Below are 13,998 nucleotides of genomic sequence, written 5' to 3'. Positions count from 1 at the left end.
TGCTGTGGAACTCTGCAGCTCCTCCAGGGTTACCTTAGGTCTCTGTGCTGCCTCTCTGATTAATGCCCTCCTTGCCCCGTCCGTGAGATTTGGTGTGCGGCCGTCTCTTGGCAGGTTTGCTGTTGTGCCATGTTCTTTCCATTTGGTTATGATAGATTTGATGGTGCTCCTAGGGATCATCAAAGATTTGGATATTTTTTTTTATAACCTAACCCTGACTTGTACTTCTCAACAACATTGTCCCTTACTTGTTTGGAGAGCTCCTTGGTCTTCATGGCAGTGTTTGGTTAGTGGTGACTCCTTGCTTAGGTGTTGCAGCCTCTGGGGCCTTTCAAAAAGGTGTGTGTGTGTGTGTGTGTGTGTGATGACAGATCATGTAACAACATCATTTCATGTATTATGTGACTTTTGAAGGTATATGGTTGCACCAGAGCTTTTTATGGGCTTCATAACAAAGGGGGTGAATATATATGCACATGACAATTGTTTATTTTATTTCTGAAAATTATAGACATAAAACAATTTTTCTAATTTTATTTCACCACCTTAGACTATTGTGTTCCGATCCATCATATATAATTCAGAAAAAAATTACATTGAACTAAAGGCTGTAATGTAACAAAATGGGTAAAAAGCCGGGGGGGGGGGGGGGGCGCAACTAATTTTGCAAGGCACTGTAAGTCCTAAGGTGACTCAAAGGTTAAAAAGGCTATCATTGCTCCTCTTCTATCACCAGAAGCAGTCATGCTTATCCAGATACTTTCAAGTCCAATTGATCGCGGGACAAAAAAATTGGCCATACCCACTACTCTCCACCAGATCCCTGGAAAACCCCTCTCTAGATGGCTTATTGCACAGCATTCCCCACAATTCCACTTGCATAGATGGTGTGATGCATAGAGGGGAAACCTTTTGACTCAAAGTGTCTGAAACTGACCAGTTTTGGAAAGCCTAGCAAGAGCAAGGGGCGGCATTTCAAGCCAAGATGTTCACTTTAACATTAAAAGCAAGTCTTGATAGGTCTTCCACAAATTGCCACAAAGATCTGCAATCTCAAGGTTTTCCCTCTATGCTTTATGCCATTTATGTATGTAGGGTAGTAGGCAAAGATGGGGAACCACTCAGTTGGAGGTTCTGGTGGGAACTTTGTCCTGGAGATCATTTTTGACCTGCAAAAATCTGGCCAAGTGGGACTGCTGATGGTTACCAAGAATGATCCTCGTCTTGCACCTTTTGGGCAATCTTTGGACTTGTTTACACATCCTCCCAATCACAGATAAGTTGATATGAGCATTCATTTTGTGAAGCAGATACAGGAGATCATGTTTATGGAATTCCTTATTTTATTCAGAAGAATTAAGTCAGACCACCATTTTCTATCTATAAGCACCTTTATAAGCCCACGCAAACCACTTACATCTGTACCATTTTTAAATAACTAAAGTCTCTAGGAATAAGTGACGGGTCTGTTTTTACACTAGAAGGAAGTTGCTGTTCTAGGCTCACTTAACCTTAAACATTGGTGGGTTTTGCTTTGGTGGATGCCACTGGCTTGAATTGTCTGGTGACTACTTTGGAATCTTTCAGGAAAAACAAAAAAAAAAAAAACCAGTGTCAGGATCATTGCTCATAGTTCCAAGCTCCACACTCCACAAGATTTTGACTGTCCAGGCCTTAATCATGGCTCATGATTAACGCCGGAATGGTCAAAGCACGTTGGCATTTTTATGGCTGTGTTCCATTGTGTACAATAAAGAACAACCTCTTTGCTGATTTAATACCAATGTACTGGCGTTTCCTCAAGATTGTGTATTGGCAAAGTTTCTGAGACCTCCAGAGACCTTCTAGCCAGACCCCGGGTTTCAGAGACCCTTATAAATCGCAGTAGAGGTTGTAGCGCTGCACCATTTGTTTCAAGCTCCAACCCATTAGTAGTACATTTGCAGCTATGAAACCAAGCTTCACCCCTACTTCTGTTGAGTATTATACCTCCATAACTGGTGGAAATTTATCAAAGCTGTAAAGTCGTGTTCAGATTTAACAATCATGAGTACCAGAAGCTAGAAGTGTGGCCCACCCACAAAAAAAATGATTTTGGATGGACTGACCCTTCTAAGCATAGGGTTTGTTTTAAAAATTAAGATGGCAGCTTACACTACATTGAACACCTCACATTCCCTCCCTTGACATAAGATTGTTTGATAACACCAGTTTATTGGTTTCTTATTTAGTGACCGAGAAGAGGGGGAGGAGGAGGAGGAGTCTGATCGCCCCCCACAGAAGGCTCAAGTAAAACCACAGCAGCAACAATACCACGAGGAGGACGATGATGAAGAAGATTTAGAGGACCATGACCAGCCTAGACCACCTATGCCACCATCTAATAAACCCAAATTAGTAATCAATGCCTGAGTAACATGGGCACCTAGAGCCCCTGTTTTTTTTAAAGTATATTATACTTTAGGTGGAAGCAGAACAAGGCTAGAAGAATGAACGAAAAGTATGAATGAGTCATATATAACCACCAACATTTTATCATTCAATTGCAAATGAGCCTAGTTGCTAAAGACTAAGCAATATGTAAGAATCCACACATTGTTCCAGCTTACAACTGCATCCGTGGTTTTGTGTTTTTTTTTTTTTTTTTTTTTAATGTTGCAATATGTTTCTTATGCATTTTAATAATGTTGATGTTGAAGCCCAATGAGCCTTTAGTTTTAAATGATCAAAATATTGCAGGTGCATAAAAACAAGTGCAACGTTTTTGTTTCCTTTCCAAAGTTGCTATAGCCTAAGTAGTAACTCCTGCCAGCATGCTATAGACCAGGACCTTGATCTCTGTGTGGAAGCAGTGGTCTCTCTGCACAGCTATAGGTCTGACTCAGCAGGGGCATGCCAAACCTTTGCAATCAGCAAAGCTCAAACCCCCTGCTGATTGGAGAGCTCAGGCTCTGATTTAGCAGGAGGTATATTGGACCTCAGAGAGACAGTTTCCCCACAGAGAGCAAGGGTCTGGGCTGTGGCTCCTTAGTTTATTTTCTTTAAAAATAAAAATCTTAATATATAAACTTGCAATTGCCAAGATTCAAACATTTTTAGAAATTGGTTTTATTTTAAAGTGTAACTCATGCAAGGTTTGCTTTTAACGGCTACACAATGTGGCACATCACTAAGTAATCGTAACATAGAATTTCTTCATTCCACAATCACAGGTGTTTTTAGGTCGCGCAACCCGAAGTATTATGTAGCTTAGCGCGTTGGATAACAAAAGAGAAGTACGGGTTTCTGTGTGTTTGGTTTTTTTTTTTTTATACTTGCCTAGGTGGATGCAGCAACGGTCCGATGCTGCAACTGTCCCCAGGCACCTCAAGCACTGAGAAACGAGCAAACTCTTTTGATCACATGGTTCACACAGCTCCCTGAGTAGAGAGCTGGAGACTCGCTCACTGCTCTCTGCTCTGCCCCCTCCTTGCTCATTGGAGCGCTGGGCTGTGGCGGGGGTGGGAGCACTCGTCTCAGCCTCTCGGTGGCTCGCTGTGAGGCTGAGCCGGGTGTCAGTGCAGGAATCTGGGTAGACCCCGACTCCATGGTCGGCATGACGCAGAGCCTGGACCTGAATCTGACATCAGCAGAGAACGGACTTCAGCCCCCTCTTTGCTGAAAACGGGTCACAGGAGTGCAAAACTAACTGTAATCCACAGAAAGTTTGGCTGTACTTCTCCTGTAAAGGCCTACCCAAACATAAAAAATGTAATATATTGGAGCTTACTAGTCTTTACGTGTGATGGCTGCATTTGTTTTTTTTCACCTGGTATTCTTGCAAATAACACACTTCCTGTTCCATTTATAGCTATATTTACTTTTCCACTGTATATAGGGAGGGATCCATGGTTGTCACACAGGCTGGATTTCGAGCGTGTCTGCCATTACATGGGAATGATGGAATATAATTTTTTTGGAGGAGTGGCAGTCAGATAAACTTTGAAGTAGGGGGAGTTTCGTACACGTCTATCTTCTAACCAATTCAAATGTAATAAGCTTTTTTTGTTTAAGAGGCTCAATGTGAAAACCTCTCTTGTTTGGCAGTTGTTTTCTTGATACCGAGTCATTCATAGCATAAATCTTTAAAGGTTCAGTTCATAAGGGTACATATTTGGTTTTATATAATCCAATGTGTGAGTAGCCCAAAAAGGAAATGGATCCACGTACTGTGAGCTGCAGCAAATTTTTTTCGTGTTTTTTTTTTTTTTTTTTTTTTTTTTTTTTTTTTCTGAATAATTTGCCAGAGTGCAATGACAGACCAGCACCTGGAGCATTTGCAGTGAAGCCTTTGGTGAGCCACTCGCCTTTTTAGGCTTCATTCACATTAGCACTACAGTGTTGAGCAGCCTATTCACTTGAATGGGTTGCCCTACGTGCGACAAATGTGCCCAAAGTAGCTTCTGTACCATTTTCAGGCGCAAACCTTGGTGCCTTTGTTTACCAGCACTTTAGCGCATTTTCCACACAACAAAATGCGCAACTCCTAACCTCATTTTGTTGTCCTTTTAAATAATGGCACCTCAAATGTGGTGTGTATGTGGTATTTTTTTTTTTTTTTTTATGCGTTCTAGAATGCCAACATGTGAATAGGGCCTTATCGATTATTGTGTCTGTATATATATCTTCTCAAGCTATTAAAATGGCATCAGTGTTTTTATTAACTGAAATTTAAATGCATATTTTGCAACTTTTAGAGACCTTTAGGGCAAATTTAAGTGAATCTCTTGTTGGACCGCTCCCCAGGAAGGTATACTTGCACCCCGCTCCCTCGTCTCTCCACTGCAGGAGTTCACCCCAAATACGTTGTGATGGATGCTGTCACTGCCCCCAAAAGCTAGTATTTGGTCTGGCAGTTGGCTGCTCAGGCCTGAACATGCACACAGGGAAGGTCACATGTTCCCTCATACCCAGGAGTGCTGCTTAGCTAGCACAATGCATCAAGGGCGCAAACTGAGAGGAGAACCTAAATGGTTGGCGGCACTGTGATTTTTGGTGGCTTTCTACTTGCGTCTGGGATTCCTTTTTACATGGGTACCTGTTCTTTTATTTTTATTTTTTAATTTCTATTTAAACGTTTACAATTTTTGGACTTTTTTTTTTATTTTTTCAGATTCACTGGAAAAAGTGCAAAGAGATGCTCAGATTTGTAAGCGTAGGTGCGTTTTTTTAAACCTGAAACTTACAGTGAGACCAAAAACTATAGATTTTAAAATGTAAATTGCATCAGATCTATATAACTATGAATGTAAGCATTTTTGTTTTTTTCATTTTCTAAACTTGTCATAGAATTTTCAATATGCTGTATATGTAAATATACCTGTTTTTACAGATTATTATTTTTTTGTTATGTAGAGGAAAAGAATAAAAGTTTTATTCTAATATTTTGTTGTTCTGCTGTCTATTGCATAAATCGGGGGTGTTGAACCCATGGGCTGGAATCGGTCCCAAGAACATTTCTCTCCTTCCAATGTGGCCCAAGAAGGTCAAAAGTTTGGACACTCATGGCATAAATGATAAAGTTATGGGACTTGCTCTGAAGGTCTCTCCCTATCATTTTATCAGAACAGGTGTATTCATGACTAGCAATATAATGCATCAAATAACTAACTAGCCCAATATAATGTGTACTCCAGAATGCCTGTATGTATATAGGTACCCTAAATTGCCAAGTTTGTGGACACTTGACCATCACAACCATATGAGCTTTTTGCCCATTCAAAAACCATGGTAATTTATCAGAGTGATTTACTGCCCCTACCACCACCACCTAAGTTTTGCCTTTTTTTTTTTTTTTTAAAAGCCTCCCTCTTCAGGATATTTTTCAATACGTTTTGTAAAAATGTATTTGTCTTATTTGGCCAAAAGAATATTTATGAGGTTGAGTACAGATGTTGGATGTGAAGACCTGGCTCACAATCTCCTTCTAATTCATTCCAAAGGTGTTCAGTAGGGCTAAGGTCAGGGCTCTGTGTAGGTAACTGCAGTTCCTTTATGCCAGTGGTCTCCAAATTGCATCCCGGGGGCCGGATGTGGCCCTTTGCTTGCTTTTATCTGGCCCTTGGAGCACTATTCCATCCACTGACACCAAGAACTTTCCATGTGTCCTATTGACACTAACAATTGGACATATGTCCTTCCAATTACACCGCACAATTCCTCTCAATGACACCAACAATGGAGCAGAATTCCTCCCAACAATGGGGCACATTTCTTCCCGCTAACACCAACAATATGGCACTAATCCTGACACCAACAGTTGGGTATACTGTATGTCCTCTCACTGACACCAATGAAGGGGCACAATTCCTCCTAGTGATGCCAGCGAGGAGGCACTATACCTATCACGGGCACTATACCTATCAGACACCAGGACATTTCTACTCCCACTGGACTCAGTACGGCCCAACACAAAGTCTGAAGGATAGTATACTGGCCATTTCTAGAAAGTTTGGAGTCCCTTGCTTTTCACCAAACCGGTAAAACTACGTCTTCACAGAAGCTAGCTTTGTGCACAGCAAAGGGCCATATATTGTGTGCTTCTATCCTCCCAAGTGGGTGAGGCCACATTCGGACCCCATGAATGTCTGATCAGTAGGGCATTGGTGAAAGGCATAAATCACTTGAGTGCCAGATTAGTTAGAGACCATGGCACAGTTTCAGTGTCCTTACACTGCACCCCTTTTTCTTTTGTGGGGGGTGTATGCATTTAAGTATAATTGCTCTGGGGTGTTTGCATTCATGTTAATTTGCCCTGTACTATTTGCTCCTGTAAAAGTTGGATGGATTGCCATTTTTTAAGATGTTTGAATAGTGAACAGCTGCACTTTTTTTGCTCTAGCCCCAGGTTGCAATGCTAAAGCAGTAATGTAAACCTCTGCTTATGTATTTTTTATTTCTTTTTTTTTCATCATATGTGGTTTGATTTGTCTAAATCTGTGAAAGATTTATATTGAGGCCCATCTTCACTTTTTTGTTTAAATTCTGTGGCCTAGGAACAGCCAAAAATATAAAATCCCCTCTCGTTGCAATAATCTCCTTCTCGTTGGCACTGTGCTCCTCAGGCTCACCACTCCCAGTCCTTGTTCACCTTATGGTGGAAGTACACCTATTTTATAAAGTCTAAGGTAGAGCCCAAGGTGCCACATACAATTTGCAAAGTAAGGCACCAACAAAATTAAACAACCTTATAAAACAATATTTACTGAAAATCCAAGCATAAAACCATGATAAAAACAGGGCTGATGCAAAGCTGCTGTAAGAAGCCAACATTTAATACACGTCGTAAAGTTTACAATCTATCAGAGGTTGACAGATTAATACATGTGAGTCCCAACACATTTTCATTTTCTATAAAAATCTTCGACAAAAAAGTAGTTGGTCCAATCCATCAAGCACCATCTTAATGAAGATACAACATGTTGGCTAAATTGTAACAAACAATAACTAGAAGCCAAAATGAGAATCAACCAAATCTCAACAAAGGCGGACCCCAACAGATGGCTCAGTCATGCACATTTTCCTTACAATATCATTCCAAAGGCCCCAAACTAAAAAGAAACAAAAACCTACCGTACTCCTTAGTGCAGGGGTCTCAAACTGGTGGCCCTCCAGCTGTTGCAAAACTACAAGTCCCATCATGCCTTTGCCTGTGGGAGTCATGCTTGTAACTGTCAGCCTTGCAATGCCTCATGGGACTTGTAGTTTCGCAACAGCTGGAGGGCCACCAGTTTGAGACCCCTGCCTTAGTGGGAACGCCAACCTAATCAAAATTGGCCCCCATGGCCTCCCACAAAGTAAAGGGAAGCAAAAAAGCCTATATTGGACGTAAGATCTCACCAATGAAGGATATACATGGCGTGCAATTTGAATGCCTCGATCTAACCTACCGGGGGGGGCAGACTGCAACATTTAGAAAAAAGAAATGAACTTGTAAAACATTTGCACAGAGGTGAGGGGAGGATGTAAGGTAATTATTACCCTACACATGAACCATCCCAAGCAAAGCAAAAATCAAAAATGGAATAAAGGGGGGTGGAACTTTGTGTGTACCCTGTAGGGTTTAATGAATACATATACCAAAAGGTTAAAATATAATTAATCTTTATTTTCCATATACAAATGGTTAAATAAAAACATTACGATTTACAACGGGTTAAAATGACAGTTACTGTTATTTGGTCCAGGATGTGCTGGTCCTGACTAAGGGAATCAAGACAGATGGCCTACGTGTTTTGTGGGAGATCCCGCTTCATCAGGGCCTTGAGGTAACACAAATTTTGTACATATACTGTAATAACCTACAAACAAGATGTTGACAAAAATATAAATATTGATTGATATTTTGATCATTATTAACTATAGAAACAGGGGGTTAAAAATCTTAAAGTGGGAGTAAACCCGCCAACTTTTTTTTTTTCTAGACCTGTAAGGGAAAAGGCATATTGAGCTAGTATGCACCACATACTAGTTCATTATGAAATACTTACCTTAGAACGAGGCGCCGCATTTCACTCGGTCCACGCAGAGGGAGCCGACATGTTCCCTTGACGTGTCTTCCGGATATCGCGGCTCCGTCGCTGTGAGTGGTCGGAGCCGCGATGTCACTCCAGCGCATGCGCGCGGGAGTTTTCTTCCCGGCAGTGTCTGGCGTCTGCCGGACTTTCTGAAGTCAGCGACTCATTGCGAGGGGGAATATCTCCTAAACCGTACAGGTTTAGGAGATATTCTCTTTACATACAGGTAAGCCTTATAGGCTTACCTGTAGGTAAAATTTAAAAATATGACTGCGCAACCGCTTTAATCGCTCCAACAACATTACAACATATTATAGAGCTACATTAAATTTTTTTTTGTTTGATGCCCAGCAGTGTGTCAAACCGAAGGAGGAAGCAAAGGGACAAGTGGAGGAAAAAGACAGGAGGGTATAATTCCCTAAAATAATATATAATTTTATTTACATTTTAACTTAATATCAATTGATGCCTATATTCTCGCCTAAGCGGCTAAATATATGAGATTATGTAATGGAGGCTTCCTCCCCGACTGACTGAACAATTGGCATTACACAGGTGAAACAGCAGCATATTTCACTACATCATCTCGTATATTTAGCCGCTTATGCGGGATTATAGGCATCAATTTATATTAAGTGAAAATTTAAATAAAATTAGATCTTTTAGGGAAGTATACCCTCCTGTCTATCACTTGTCCTTTGCTTCCTCCTTGGGTTTGACACACTGCTGGGCATCAAAAAAATAAATAATGTAGCTCTATAATATGTTGTAATGTTTGTTTGTTTTTGAGCGATTTAAAGCCGAGTTCCGCCAACAAAAAAAAAAAAATCAGAGGCTACAAATCCCACAGCTGCTGACTTTTAAAATGAGGGCGCCCACAATGTCCTCACCCGAAGCCGACCTGTCCCTCGGCTCCCAGGTGCAGGCACTAGCATCTTCAGTAAGGGAATCAGGAAGTGAAGCCTTGCGGCTTTACGGGTATAAACAAAGCCAAGGATAAATCCAAGGAAAAACTAGCTTAATTACCAACCAGCTCTTAGACAACCAAATGACCTAACAGTATGCTTAAAAAGCAGGGGTTTAGTCTGCACACATTTGCAAATGCATGCGTAAGCCACAGAGCCTCGTCAAGGCACCCTGGTATCTGTGGTACCTAACACTAACTTATAAGCGTCTCCACAGCGGAGGCACATGCATTCTGATGAATAGGTGAGGGCAGATGGACTGAAGGGCAGCCACCCCTTCTTAAAGGTATAGGGGCACACTGAACACCCAGCATATAGCACAATGGCTGCACAATTAACACTGGTTGGTAAGTTGAGCTTGGTTTTTTTCCTTGAATTTATCCTTGGCCTTGTTTATACGTATTGTTAGCCTTCCAATTCTTCTTACTGCGATAGCCAGCTATAGATGGGGGCAAGTGGCATCCTTTTTGTATCACTGTTGTGTTTTTTGGTACCAGCCGATTGGAGAAAAGCCAATGTAGCACCAGTATTTAAAAAGGGCCCAAAATACATCCCTGGGAATTACAGACCAGTTAGCCTAACATCAACAGTATGTAAACTCTTGGAGGAGATGATAAGGGACTATATACAATATTTTAGTAATGAGAACGGTATCATTAGCAGTAATCAGCATGGATTCATGAAGAATTGTTCTTGCCAAACCAATCTACTAACATTCTATGAGGAGGTAAGGTGCCATCTAGATAAAGGAAGGTCCGTAGATGTGGTGTATATGGATTTTGCAAAAGCATTTGACACAGTTCCCCATAAACGTTTACTGTACAAAATAAGGTCCGTTGGCATGGACCATAGGGTGAGTACATGGATTGAAATCTGGCTACAAGGGCGAGTTCTGAGGGCGGTGATAAATGGGGAGTACTCTGAATGGTCAGGGGTGGGTAGCGGGGTCCCTAAGGGTTCTGTGCTGGGACCAATCCTATTTAACTTGTTCATAAACGACCTGGAGGATGGGTTAAACAGTTCAATCTCTGTATTTGCGGATGATATTAAGCTAAGCAGGGCAATAACTTCTCTGCAGGATGTGAAAACCTTGCAAAAAAATCTGAACAAATGAATGGGGTGGGTAACTACATGGCAAATGAGGTTCAATGTAGAAACATGTAAAATAATGCATTTGGGTGGCAAAAATATGAATGCAATCTTTACGCTGGGGGGAGAACCTCTGGGGGAATACAGGATGGAAAAGGACCTGGGGGTCCTAGTAGATGATAGGCCCAGCAATGGCTTGCAATGCCAAGCTGCTGCTAACAAAGCAAACAGAATATTGGCATGCATTAACCAATTTTCAGCTTTCAGTGCTGATGCACTTTGAATGACAATTGCGCGGGCATACAACACTGTACCCAAATGAAATTTTTATCATTTTTTTCCCCACAAATAGAGCTTTCTTTTGGTGGTATTTAATTACAGCTGGGAGTTTTATTTTTTGCTAAACAAACAAAAAAAATACAAAAAAAAAAATCATGTTTAATAGTTTGTTATAAAATTTTGCAAACAGGTCATTTTTCTCCTTCATTGAAGTGCGCTGATGAGGCGGCACTGATAGGCTGCACTGGTGGGCACTGATAGGCATAGTTAAGGCGGCACTAATAGGCACAGATAAGGGGGCACCTATGGGCACAGATAAGATGGCACTGATAGGTACCATTGATAGATGGGACTGATGGGCGGCACTGCTGGGCACTGGTAGATGACACTGATGGGCACGGATATGTGGCACTGGGGTGCAGCACCTTTGAGGCAGATTGTGGGCACTGCTGAGTGGCACTGTGGGCACTGCTGGGTGGCACTATGGGCACTGATGGGGGGCACTTATTTTTTATTATGCTTAGTGATGAGGGGGCAGGTGGGCACTGGCAGGGCTGGCCGTGATCGGGACTGATGTCCCGATCGCGGCCGCCGGTGATCGGCTCTTTTTTTTCTCCTCGCGCTGTCAGCGCGAGGAGGAATAATAGCCGATTACCGGCTCCGTTAGATCACATGATCAGCTGTCATTGGCTGACAGCTGATCACGTGATAAGGGGTCGGGATCGACCCCTTGCTCGGATCGGTGATCAGGCGAGTCTCATAGACTCGCCGATCACAGAGCGTGCCGCGCTCGCCCCTCAGGTACCTTGTACCCCTGTACCTTTAAGAAGGGTTGGGATCCCCTTCAGTCCTCCTGCTCTCACCTTTCCATCAGAATGCATGTGCTTCCACTGTGGGGACACTTATAAGTTAGTGTTAGGTACCACAGATACCAGGATGCCTTGATGAGGCTCTGTGGCTTACGCATGCATTTGCAAATGTGTGCAGACTAAATCCCTGCTTGTAATGCATACTGTTAGACAGGTTATTTGGTTGTCTAAGAGCTGGTCGGTAAGTTAAGCTTGTTTTTTTCCTTGGATTTATCCTTGGCCTTGTTTATACCTGTTGTCAGCCTTCTGATGCTTCTTACTGCGATAGCCAGCTATAGATGGGGGCAAGTGTCATCCTTTTTGTATCACATGCGGCTTTACAGCCTGGTTCCCTACTGCGCATGCACATTCTCTGAGTGGTCCCTGCTGTCTTCTGGGACCTGTGTATCTCCCAAAAGACTGCTGGGGGGGCAAAGACGGGCTGGACATGGCGTAGATCACCACAGATTCTGCGGCGATCTTTTACTGGAAGTGGGAGCAAATACCTGTATTAGACTGGTATCTATCCCCCCCCCGCCCCCGAAAGGTGCCAAATGTGACACCTGAGGGGGGGAGGAATCCAAAAAGCAGAAGTTCAATTTTTGGTTAAGAAGATTTTTAGCCCCGTTTCTATAGTTGATAATGATCAAAATATCTATCAATATTTTTATTTATAATTTTGCTTGTAGGTTATTACAGTATACGTACAAAATAATTTGTGCTAGCCCTGATAAAGTGGGCTCTCCCGTGAAATGTGTAGGCCATCTGTCTGGATTCTCTTAGGCCCAGCACCAAATAACAGTAACTGTGATTTTAACCTGCTGTAATTGTAATGTTTTTATTTAACCATTTGTATATGGAAAAGAAAGATTAATTATATTTTAACCTTTTGGTGTATGTATTCATTAAACCCTACAAGGTATACAAAGTCCCCCCCCCCACTTTATTCTTTTTTTGATTTTTGTAATAAAAATTTGTTGTAAATGAGTCAAACCCACAAGCCCAACCAGAAATTTCAAAGCCTCATTAGAATGCAGACAAGATGGTATCTCCATGCTCCAACGGACTCCCTGGAGTAGCAGCAACAAACAATACCACTCCCGGAAAGCTTAAAATAGATGCAACTGGTGGGAGGAGTAGTCCTGATTAAACCTTGCCAGCCAATGATTGCACATCCACAGATCACTTTTGTGAGACCATTGTCATTTTTTTCAGCGATCAGATTTAAAAATAGCCGCTGCTTACTGTATAAATGTCACTGGCAGGGAAGGGGTTAACACTAGGGGCGATCAAGGGGTTAAGTGTTCCCTAGGGAGGTGTATCTAACTGTGGGGGCAGTGTAGTGACTATTGCTGTTCCTAATCACTAGGGACAGCAGATCTGTCTATCCTCCCCTGACAGAACGGGGATCTGTCTGTTAAGTTTGGCAGATCCCTGTTCTGTCTCTCTCAGGCGTGATCGCAGGTGTCTGGCGGACATCACATCACGCTTCACTAGTGGTCTTAAAGTGGCCGACGTACCATAACATCGATTTGCCCAGGAGAGCCAACCTGCCACAATATAACTGCGGCGGCTGGTCTTTTATAGAAAACACAAGATGAGAATATCAATGACTGAAGCCCAGAGAAAGATTACAACAACATTTTCTAAAGGTTACAACAATCAACAAATAGTAGAAAGTGAAACTTTCTCTTGCTATGGCTGGTCATCCCGTTGGCCTTCATCTGGACAACCTGCTGCCAGAGGGTTTCAGTCACTTTAGAACAGCTCACCATCTTGCAAAGCCAGTGAAAACTGGAAAGTTAGGCTGCAAATTAAATAGTGTTTGTGAAATAATAAAATAAATCAGCACTAGGTGCCAGATTAAACCCAATAACTGGGAGGTATCTGAAAATGTTCTCTCATTTTCATCAATATTCTTTTTCAAATCTTATTGAAGTTTTTCATTCTGTGCTTCAAAGTATATCTAACGCATGAAATATGCTAAACAAAACTGCTCTTTTACTCCTGTTTACATCATTTCAAATAGGACTAAGCGGCGACCTTGAAATTTAGGAAATTGTAGGTTATTCTCTAATGTTGATTTCCAGTGTATGTGTCAATGTAATTTATTTCTCAATCTTCTATTTTGTGAATTCGTCCTTGTACGATAGATACTTTTTGTTTACAAGTTAAAATAAGTATGTGTTGCTAGAAAAATTACTTCTAGCCCCAAACATACATTTTTATTTTTTTAAGCAGTGAATATAATGGCAATTTTTT

The 13,998-nt window shown here is 41.7% G+C and overlaps 1 protein-coding gene across 1 annotated transcript in view; it reads left to right on the top strand.

The window, feature by feature from the left end:
• The window catches only part of GPA33 (glycoprotein A33), a 60,044-nt gene extending 54,621 nt beyond the window's left edge, over positions 1-5,423 (top strand). Inside the window, exon 7 of the mRNA XM_077479743.1 lies at positions 2,232-5,423. Within this exon, the coding sequence (XP_077335869.1) occupies positions 2,232-2,412 (181 nt within the window). The 3' untranslated portion in view covers positions 2,413-5,423. The remainder of the gene's footprint in view (positions 1-2,231) is intronic.
• Positions 5,424-13,998: the final 8,575 nt, after the last annotated feature.

The sequence above is a fragment of the Lithobates pipiens genome, unplaced genomic scaffold (genome assembly GCF_037356315.1).
Source record: "Lithobates pipiens isolate NorthernLeopardFrog02 unplaced genomic scaffold, aLitPip1_a1.2 Scaffold_16, whole genome shotgun sequence".
NCBI classification, from domain to species: Eukaryota; Metazoa; Chordata; class Amphibia; order Anura; family Ranidae; genus Lithobates; species Lithobates pipiens.
This window is presented reverse-complemented; position numbering and strand designations above follow the sequence as displayed.